Source organism: Phoca vitulina, unplaced genomic scaffold (assembly GCF_004348235.1).
Source record: "Phoca vitulina isolate PV1807 unplaced genomic scaffold, GSC_HSeal_1.0 scaffold23, whole genome shotgun sequence".
Classification (NCBI taxonomy): Eukaryota; Metazoa; Chordata; class Mammalia; order Carnivora; family Phocidae; genus Phoca; species Phoca vitulina.
This window is the reverse complement of record NW_022589726.1, coordinates 16,280,424-16,291,771: the sequence shown is the minus strand read 5'-3', so window position 1 is coordinate 16,291,771 and position 11,348 is coordinate 16,280,424. Positions and strand designations below refer to the sequence as shown.

The following is an 11,348-nucleotide window of genomic DNA, read 5'->3' as shown; positions in this document are numbered from 1 at the left end:
AAAAACGTTCCATGCTCATGGATTGGAAGAACAAATATTGTGAAGATATCAATGCTACCTAGAGCAATCTACACATTCAATGCAATCCCCATCAAAATACCATCCACTTTTTTCAAAGAAATGGAACAAATAATCCTAAAATTTGTATGGAACCAGAAAAGACCCCAAATAGCCAGAGGAATGTTGAAAAAGAAAAGCAAAGCTGGCGGCATCACAATTCCGGACTTCAAGCTCTATTACAAAGCTGTCATCATCAAGACAGTATGGTACTGGCACAAAAACAGACACATAGATCAATGGAACAGAATAGAGAGCCCAGAAATGGTCCCTCAACTCTATGGTCAACTAATCTTTGACAAAGCAGGAAAGAATGTCCAATGGAAAAAAGACAGTCTCTTCAACAAATGGTGTTGGGAAAATTGGACAGCCACATGCAGAATGAAACTGGACCATTTCCTTACAGCACACACAAAAATAGACTCAAAATGGTTGAAAGACCTAAATGTGAGACAGGAGTCCATCAAAATCCTAGAGGAGAACACAGGCACAACCTCTTCGCCCTCAGCCACTGCAACTTCTTCCTAGAAACATTGCCAAAGGCATGGGAAGCAAGGGCAAAAATGAACTACTGGGACTTCATCAAGATAAAAAGCTTTTGCACAGCAAAGGAAACAGGCAACAAAACCAAAAGACAACTGAAAGAATGGGAGAAGATATTTGCAAATGACATATGAGATAAAGGGCTAGTATCCAAAATCTATAGAGAATTTATCAAACTCAACACCCAAAGAACAAATAATTCAATCAAGAAATGGGCAGGTAACATGAACAATTTTCCAAAGAAGACATCCAAATGGCTAACAGACACATGAAAAAGTGCTCAGCATCACTCGGCATCAGGGAAATCCAAATCAAAACCTCAATGAGAGACCACCTCACACCAGTCAGAATGGCTAAAATTAACCAATCAGGAAACGACAGATGTTGGCGAGGATGCGGAGAAAGGGGAACCCTCCTACACTGTTGGTAGGAATGCCAGCTGGTGCAGCCACTCTGGAAACAGTATGGAATTTCCTCAAAAAGTTGAAAATAGGGCCACTGTACAACCCAGGAATTGCACTATTGGGTATTACCCCAAAGATACAAATGTAGTGTTCTGAAGGAGTACATGCACCCCGATGTTTATAGCAGCAATGTCCACAATAGCCAAACTATGGAAAGAGCCAAGATGTCCATCGACAGATGAATGGATAAAGAATATGTGGTATATATATACCATGGAATATTATGCAACCAACAAAACAAACCTGAAATCTTGCCATTTGCAATGACGTGGATGGAACTAGAGGGTATTATGCTAAGCGTATAAGTCAATCAGAGAAGGACATGTATCATATGATCTCACTGATATGAGGAATTATTAATCTCAGGAACCAAACTGAGGGTTCCTGGAGTGGTGGGGGCGGGGAGGGATGGGTACTTGGGTGATGGACATTGGGGAAAATATGTGCTACAGTGAGCGCTGTGAATTGTGTAAGACTGATGATTCACAGACCTGTACCTCTGAAACAAATAATACATTATATGTTAAAAAAAAAAAAAAGAAAAAGAAGATTGTAGGAAGGGAAAAATGAAGAGGGGGAAATCGGAGGGGGAGATGAACCATGAGAGACTATGGACTCTGAGAAACAAACTGAGGGTTCTAGAGAGGAGGGATTTGGGGGAATGGGTTAGCCTGGTGATGGGTATTAAAGAGGGCACATACATCATAGAGCACTGGGTGTTATATGCAAACAATGAATCATGGAACACTACATCAAAAACTAATGATGTAATGTATGGTGATTAACATAACATAATAAAAAAAAATAAAGAGGGCACATATTGAATGCATCACTGGGTGTTATATGGAAACAATGAATCATGGAACACTACCTCAAAAACTAATGATGTAATGTATGGTAATTAATATAACAATAAAATAAAATTTAATAAAAAGAAATAAAGTAGGCATTCATCTGGGCTTTTTCGTGTAAACTGTAACAAGGAATAAGCAAATGGTAAATGATAGATTAAGAACATAACCATTTTGCAGCACATAGTGAATTAAAGGACCCAGCCATTGATCAATAATGGTTGCTAAGAATAAAAATAGAAGACAACTAAACATGTATCGCCTGTTGAAAATTGCAAAATAATTCCCAAACTTAAATTTTTGCAAAAAAAAGTTCCCAAACATAAACGTGGATTAAGCCTCTAAATCTAAACAACAATTACAGGAAATCATGGGAATGAGCATGCAGTCAAGTGAGCATTACTGCACACGTGCCCTTCATGAATATAAGAGTTTCTTGTTGCCTATTAATTGGGTTTTTAGGGTAAAAACATGACACCATTTCATTCTTGCAACGAAACTGATCTACAAGATTACCATATTATATACTTAAAGTTGCTGAGAGGGTAAATCTTAAATGTTCTCACCACAAAAAAGAAAAGGTAAATATATAAGTGATAGATGTGTTAACTAACCCTATCATGGTAATCATTTCACAATACACAAGTATATAAAATCAACACATTGTACCCTTCAAACTTACACAATGTTATATGTCAATTATATCTCAAAAAGCTGTAAAAAATATAAATGAAGTGGACAAGAGTATCACTCCCTCTGAGATAAAGCCACATCTGCCAACATGCACCTTTACTGACTGCTCCTTTAACTGGGTTAAATAAATACAGCATGCATAGTCATAAATTTGAGTTATGCCTACCTTTTCCTTCCATTTTTCACCACACTCTGTTCTAATTCCCCTCTTCTAGTAAGTAATTTCCAAATTGCATCCTAGCTGTGATTTAGTTCTGAATTGGTGACTGAATTATTATTTGATTATATAAATTCATCATTGTGTATTTTATGTTAAATGCATGTTTTGTTATTTTATTTAACACTTATTTAATATTAAGTAGTTATTATATCATATCTATGTATAGGAGTGATGATAATCCTGACTCCATCTTTGGTCTGCCTTCTTGTTCATGCCAGAGCAATGAACTCCCTTAGGCTATGTGATCCAAGCCCCCTGAAGGTTAATGGATGCCCCGACCAGAATGCAGGAAGGCTCGTTCTGAGCCTCCCTAAATTAGCACACAAGAAGGCACCGTTTGAGATAAAGATCAAGATGAAAAATAAGATGCGCAAATTGACACTCCAATTAAATATTGCTACTTGTAAAGAGGATTAAATTGGTTAACCAATGTAATAATATTTTTTTAAAATGTGAGTATTATATGTGCATTGTAATAGTTATTATTTAACTTAGAATTATGAAATGGCCTTGCTTTCTGATGCCTCAGCATTAATAAAGCCTAAGGATAAACAACAGCAAAAAGGGTATATGTTGAAAACTTCATATTTTGAGAAGATTAAATATAAATTAGATTATGATTTTTATTTTTGTAAGAAATATTTCTCAAATGTTTTTGTTACTCAAGAAATATTAAGTAATTGTGATTAATGGAAGTAATTATTTTGGAGAAGTCAACATTATAGGTCTTCTGTGGGATACAAAGATGAACACAACCATTCTCAAGGGAGATTCACTATAGAGAAGAGTTAAAAAAGCTACTGAGAAATGCAAGGATGGCTTCCAGAAATCCCTCATGGTCTTTAAATATACAGTCTGGCCTTGACTTGGCCTTTTTCCCAGGAGATCAATGAACAACTTTCTTTTGAGGTCAAAACAAGTAGACTTGGAAAATTTGAGCTATAAGTCCAAGCGAAGGGAAGCCAATCTAGTTTAAGAATCTGTACTCTTACCCCAATGATGTTATATCCCTCTCAGTCCTCTCTTTAAATAGTGCTTTCCTAAGTTTTTAGATTAACATTACTGGAGAGGACTACTGTATTATTTCCACAATTTTTAAGGTTTCTGGCATTTCATTTATATTTCCTGAACTATTTTCTTTGAGCCATCATAAAATAGAGACAAAGTAAATCAAATTTGATTAGGGTGAACTTTCCTGGAGCTGGCAGAGAAGCAATGATTTGCAATCTATTCTTCACACACAAATTTGACAATCTAAAACAAAAGAGAGGACCGTCATAAATTTAACAATCAAAATCTACAGCACGGGATATCCAGCACAGCTGGGAATTAGCTGAGTAGGTTAGTAGAAATGGCAGACGTTTTCCTATATGTTTCTGGAATATCTTTATGGATCAGTGTTCTCATGTAAAAGATAAGGCTGAGGCAGAATTACAAGAGACTCAAACATTTTTCATAAAGCTAATAACTAAGAAAGAATTTTCAAATAGAAAATCTGGGTGACAGCACTGCTAAGATCTGAGGCAAGTACTTTCTCAATTTGTGCTTCAGTGTCAAATAAAAAATAAATACTGTATGTCCCTTTACGCTCAAATATAAAAATGTTTCTATATATACATTTTTAGCAAGTCACAAAGATGTCAGACATTAATGATTTCAATGGACTTACAAGACAAACCAGGAAGTAAGTGAATATGTTTTCTGTTAAATAAAATATTTAGGTTATTTATTCAATCATATGGTAAATACATATATATTACTACATAATATGTATAGAACGTTCTCATATAATATGGATAACTACACTTAAAACTATTAATATAAAAATAAAATTACTAATTAATTTAAATAATTTATAATTAATACCTAGCTTTATTTGTTAAGAATATTATTAATTGATTTCTCATATCATAAAACCTATAACTATAGTGGTGTTACTTTAGTCTTCTAAATTTCACTTTTACCTTATGATGAAATTAAGATCATCCATTTCTGTTTTTTTAGGTCGGGTATCCTTTAATAAATACATGACAGAAAAGAAAGAAAAATGCATATTTGTCTTAATTTTTCAACAAAAATGCAATGATATGTATAAATTGGACAAAGCAAGTACTGACTTTATTTACCATTTTTCAATGATGTGGGTTATTTATAAAGATTTCCAAACTTCTTCTGCTACATTTCAAATAAGAAAACTAATAAAGCAGAACTCAAAAATATGTATTACAACCAAATGCAAACAAGAGGATCAAAAGAAAATAAGATCAGCATGGACTATAGAATATATTTTAGAATCATATCAATGATGGTGATATTGATCATCATGAATTACACCTTTCATGTCCTCCCTTTAATTCTCTTGCCACCTAAATACTTTTAAAAGAAGAAAAGGAGAGAGAGAAATGAACCACACAGCGATCACAGAGTTTGTCCTGCTAGGCCTTTCTGATGATCCCGATCTTCAGATTGTGATTTTCCTCTTCTTATTTATCACATACTTATTAAGTGTCACTGGAAACCTGACGATCATCATCCTAACCTTGGTGGACCCTCATCTACAGACACCAATGTATTTCTTCCTCCGAAACTTCTCTTTCTTAGAAATCTCATTTACAACTGTGTGTATTCCTAGATTTCTGGGGGCAATTATCACCAGGGATAAGACTATTGCCTATAACAACTGTGCAGCCCAACTCTTTTTCCTTATTTTCCTGGGGGTGACAGAATTTTACATTCTAACCGCCATGTCTTATGACCGCTACGTTGCCATCTGCAAGCCCCTTCATTACACCACCATCATGAACAGGAAGCTCTGCACCCTGCTTGTGCTCTGCGCGTGGCTGGGTGGGTTCCTGACCATTTTCCCACCCCTTACGCTTCTGCTCCAGCTGGATTACTGTGCTTCCAATGTCATCGATCACTTTGCATGTGACTATTTTCCCCTTCTACAACTGTCGTGTTCAGATACATGGCTCCTAGAAGTAATTGGCTTTTACTTTGCTTTGGTTGCTTTGCTATTCACTTTGGCATTGGTGATTTTATCTTATATGTATATTATCAGAACGATTTTGAGAATCCCATCTGCCTGTCAGAGAAAAAAGGCTTTCTCCACATGTTCCTCTCATATGATTGTCATTTCCATTTCTTATGGAAGCTGTATATTTATGTATGCTAATCCCTCTGCAAAAGAAAGGGCATCATTGACAAAAGGAGTAGCTATTCTCAATACCTCTGTTGCCCCCATGCTCAACCCCTTCACTTACACTCTGAGAAACCAGCAAGTAAAACAAGCTTTCAAAGATTTGGTCCATAAAGTAGTATTTTCTTCAAGTAAATGAAATATTTCTTCTGGGGGCGGGGGGAATGAAGGACACTGTAAAGAGTACTAGGTAAAATCCTGAAATTCCTAAATATCTATATCAGTATGCTTCTTCCTATAGTCTCTTATATGCCACATTATAGTTAATTAAATATTTTCCCAGCTCATTTCTTCCACTTCTATACCCAAGTTTCTCCAATGCATTGTTAATTGACTTATTTTAAAATATGGTAAACTTTATTTCTCCTACAAAATTTTGCGGCAATGAAATGTATTTCTATAAGACATACTTTATAGCACAATGTGGAAAACAGTTTTAATTTTGTTAATAAATTCCTTAAAAGGTACATATAATACCACATCATACTTCAAATGTAGTTTGAAAATTAGTGTGTGATTTCTTGTGTATTTTCAAGGTGTTCATTGGTGATCTCTTAACATTTAAAAAATCTACACTTCCTATATTAATATAGGAATTATATTAAATTCAGTTCTTAGAAATAATAAGTAGTTGCAATTTGCATTTTAAATGTAGAGCTTTATATTTTGTGAAATTTAGTGCATATTACGAGGTAAATAGTGGCCATGATATTGAGTAGTACTATTTATAGAATTTCCACATTCTCTATCATTTTTTTAAAAATATTTATACTTATTAAAGATTTGAAACAAAAACAATAAAACTAAAACACATGCCACTTTCCTAATTCATTGAGCATCTTATGACAGTTATTTTGAATAATCTGTCAGATGTGCCTATATTTCTCTAGAGTCTACTAATGACAACTTTGTATTTTTGATTGGACCATTTCTCTCTGTTTCTTCATGTTCCTTGTACCTTTGTGTTGATACGTACGCATTTGAAAAAAACAACCATCTCTCACAGTCTCGTAAACCTGGGTTTGTGCAGAGGAAGACCATCACCAATCAGTCCAACTTCAGTCCACAAAATTCTGGGGGTCTCTCAAACCTTTTCCAAGGATGTGTCTTCTCAGACTTCCGTGGGGATATTCCCAATTAGAAGATTTTGCCCATTTTCTTATTTTGATGGAGTTTGTAATCTCTTGCTTGCTCTGTTTTTGTCTGTGTTAACTCAGGTCTTGAAGTAACATCTTGCCATCCAGATCCTTTTTGTTCTCAGCAGCCCACAATCACCTAGAATATGTCAAGTGCCCTAAGTTAACAATTTTTTTTTATTTTACCTGCACTATTCTTTCTGCAATGCTCTTCCTTACTTTATGTAGATCTGACTTTGTGAACTACATTATTTTCCTTCTTTTTAAAGCATTTCTTTTAACAATTCCTTCAAGCCTGGATACTGACAACACATACATTTAATTTCTGTTTGTCCAAAGAATTCTTTATTTCCTCCAGGATTGTTTTTGTTGGTGGTGATGGTGGTGTTTGGTTTTTTGTTTGTTTGCTTGGGTTTTTTTGGATTGTAACTGTGCTTATCTTTCCCTTCTGTTCTTGTATTCCATCTACTTAATCCACTAGAGCCCTTATCATATTAGTCACAGTTGTTTCAAATTTCCAGTCTTATCATTCTAACACCTCTGCCATGTCTGGTTCTAAATCATTCTCTGCCTCTTCAAAAAAAATGTTTTGCCTTTGTTTTGCTTGTACTGTTTTCTTGACACCCAGACAGGATGCACTGGGTAAAAAGAACCAGAGCAAGTAGACCTTTAGAAATGTGATGGTCAGGCATAGGGAGAGGGAAGCATTCTAGAGTCCTATGGTTAGGGCTCAGTCTCTTAGTGAGCCGAGGCCTCTGGGCTGTGAACTTCATATATGTTTCTCAGCTTTTTCTCCCCACGTAAGTAGAACAGGAAGGTTAGAGTGGGCTGGAGTTGGGTATTTCCCTTCTCCCACATGGAAGGCTAGAGGATAGTCTAGCTGGGTATTGCCTTGTCTGGGGTCAGTTAAGCTCTAGAGTGTCCCAGCAGGTTAGGCTCTGGTCAGCTATATTTCTGTGAGGGCTGGCTCTCTTAAGAACACAGCACTCTCATGGATTTCAAAATGGTCCCTTTCCTCTTCCCCTGAAGCACGAGGTGATTTTTCTGACATTGCCCGTCTGAATCTGGTTGAGCTCTTGGAAGTAAATCTCACAATATGGTGGAGGTCTCATATATCTTGGTCCCCCCAGAGCTTTTAATTCTGTGAGTTTCCTCACTGAGCCTCCACAAATAGTCAGTTATACTTCAGGTTTCCTACTCTAGCACTGCTCATGAGCCTCTGCTCCCTGAAACCTTCACTTCTTGGGTTTATCTGTCTGATTTTCAATCTTGAGGGCAGTGATTTGCCTGCTCTAAGGATCTAAAACAGTTGATTTTTCAGGCTGTTCATCTTTTTTCTTATTGTTAGACCCAAGTGGTGACTTGCGACCTCTTATATGAAGAACTGCAAACTGAAGGTGTCATATGTCTTAGAACACATTATTTTTCTGTTTAATCTCACATTTCTATATGTTCTTTGCATGAATTTTGGTCTGTATCAAGCAAATTAAAGATATCTGTTAAAATAGCTCTTTTTATAGATATGCTGGTTATACTGATTAGCTGTGATATGAACAATTAGATCATCACCCTCAAATTACTTTGATCACATAATTTATTAAATACTGTGGTTGAATCAGAATAATTTAGAGTATTTAAAAGATAAAAGTCACTATTTTTGGACTTTTGGTGAACATTTCACTCAACAGAAAAATTATAAAATGTTGAAAGTAAACTTTTGTATTAATTCATATTCAAAAAATGACTAAAATAATGAGATCAGTATATATATTACTTAGTATAATGGAGTAAGTTTCCTCATTAAAAATAGCTTGGTGTAGTATCAAAGTTCTGAACTGAGAGACAGGTTTCTTTATTTATAGATTTCAGAACAACGTCTGTTATTTGTTTTAAAGATTTTATTGATTTATTTAGAGAGGGAGAGAGAGAGAAAGCATGAGCACAGGGAAGGTCAGAGAAGAGGGAGAAAGAATCCCAGGCCAACTCTGCGCTGAGCTCAGACCCTGAGGTAGGAATCAATCTTAGGACCCTGAGATCATGACCTGAGCTGAAATTAAGAGTCAGACACTAACAACTGAGCCACTCAGGTGTCTCACAACTTTGCCCATTATTATGTGACATTGTTCAAGTCCTTTTCTCTCATTGGCTTGCCCTTGATCTTTGGTAACTGCATTGCAGTGGGAATCATATCTATTTTGATTCCATTTTATCCAGTCTTTGCATACTATTTAAAGATAGCAGGTCCTCGAAAGATATTTGTTGAAGGAAAAAAAATTAGTGAATGAGTCAACAGACTTCTTTTTTTGTCATTTCTAAAATGAGACAGAAAGAAATCGGAACCGTAAAATCCTACCAAGTTCCTAGATTTTATGCTTCCACTAATTATGGGGTTAAACCCAGCACATCTTTCAAATGGAAAGGGACCTTCTGGGTAGTAGATGTTTCTCAAGAATTAGCACCATTACTATGATGGGAGAATGATTTCAAGTGATTCTTGGAAAAGATTGAATAGTTCAATGAATATTTAATCCATAGTTTTTCATGCCTTTCAATGGGAAATCACTGAGCACTGAACTCTATCCCATTCTTTTTATTGTTCTATATTCAGTGTTTTTGAACAATGTATTTGATACCTACCAGCTTGGAGAGCCACTTTTATGGAGACATTTTAGTACATAATAAAAATGTAATGTTTTCATATAAGATTAAATTGTCCTAGTATTTTACTCAGCAAGAAAAGAAGTGGGGGCATCTATTCTTGAGAGAAATCCTGACTTAGGAAATTCAGGAAACCTGTCCCAAAAGCTTTGCACATTAGTTATTTTCTCATTTAGATCATATGCAAAATATTCCATATGCTTCTGGCTTACTTCTTATGCCCTTTCTATCTCTTTGAGCATTATTCCAAAAGTTTCTTGTTCCAATATTGGTGCAAATGTTGATAACATTTTTATAATCCTTAGTGTACTTTCCTCAAGGCCTTTCTTGGCACATTTGATTCACTGGAGTATTTGCTGTGAGACATGGGCATATATAGTAAATAAAATATGTGCCTTATGCAGGGGAAAATCCATATAGAATCTTTGTCCAGAAAGGCCCAAAGTAACTCCAAATCTAACTTCTCTTCACTATTTTTGCTCCCATAGCTGCAATGGAAAATGTGTAATAGAATATTAACTATAGAAATAAAGTAATTCCAAATGTATTGAGAGTGATTTTTAGGAATACTGAATCTCTTAACCTAAAAATGAAATAGTTGTCAATGTGCTTTTTGTATCATTTCAACCAGCCGATGCAGTACATTTGTATGACAAATAGAGGTAAGATTATAAAACTGAAACCAATGATAAATTTCCTTTTCTTAGCACTAATTCATTAATGCTTAACTCAACTTTTCATCAGGTCATGTAGAATAATTTGAGGTTTTATTTCTTTCTATATGTATCTAGTGTTATGAAAAATGAACATGTTACATTTCCTGTTTGTCACAATAATTTATTCCTTTATTAATTTTCAAAAAATATTTTCTCTGAGTTTTAATTGAAGATTGTAAGTTTTAAGATTGGAACCACTGAATATAGGTTAACTAAGTAGCCCATGCTCCATTTCCTGGCAGAAAGAGACTAGTATTTCAGGTCTAACATTTAGTAGCTGTCTGATCTTGTTTATGTCATTTAACCTCTCTCATTGTCAGTTTCTTCAAATTAACATAGGGTTATCAAAAAGAGTAAATGAGATAAGATCATCAGCATTATTACTGTCTGTTAAATGAGTGAGGACGAAAATGGTTTTTGTGATTTTTGCAATGGGGCTGTATTCCTCAAATGTGATCGTTGATTTTATTTTTAGTAATAAGATAATAATAACTGATATCTAGGAATACATGCTATAATATTTTTGTACAACTTAATTTTACTTGTAATTAAATTAGCCCTAATTCTATGATATATTATTCTCATTTCAAAAAAAAAAAAAAACAAAAAAATAAAACCTAAAAGTCAGAGAGATTAAGAAACTTGTCCAAACTCACAATACTATAATGCGGCTAAATTGCAGTTTTTTAAAAAAGATTTACTTACATATTTTAGAGGGAGAAGGAGAGGGAGAGAATCTCAGACAGACTCCATGCTGAGTGCAGAGTCCAAGGCAGGGTTCAATCTCACATCCTTGAGATCACTCCCTGAG

At 34.9% G+C, this 11,348-nt stretch overlaps 1 protein-coding gene across 1 annotated transcript; it reads left to right on the top strand.

Annotated features, from left to right (window-relative positions):
• The first annotated feature begins 5,230 nt into the window (after positions 1–5,230).
• LOC116642444 (olfactory receptor 6C3-like) lies at positions 5,231–6,166 on the top strand. The gene has a single exon (XM_032420860.1). The coding sequence runs from the start codon at positions 5,231–5,233 to the stop codon at positions 6,164–6,166; it is 936 nt and encodes a 311-aa protein (XP_032276751.1).
• The last annotated feature ends 5,182 nt before the right edge of the window (positions 6,167–11,348 follow it).

Excerpts from the sequence above, each read along its gene's own strand:
- LOC116642444 (XM_032420860.1), top strand. The coding sequence starts at position 5,231 with ATGAACCACACAGCGATCACAGAGTTTGTCCTGCTAGGCCTTTCTGAT.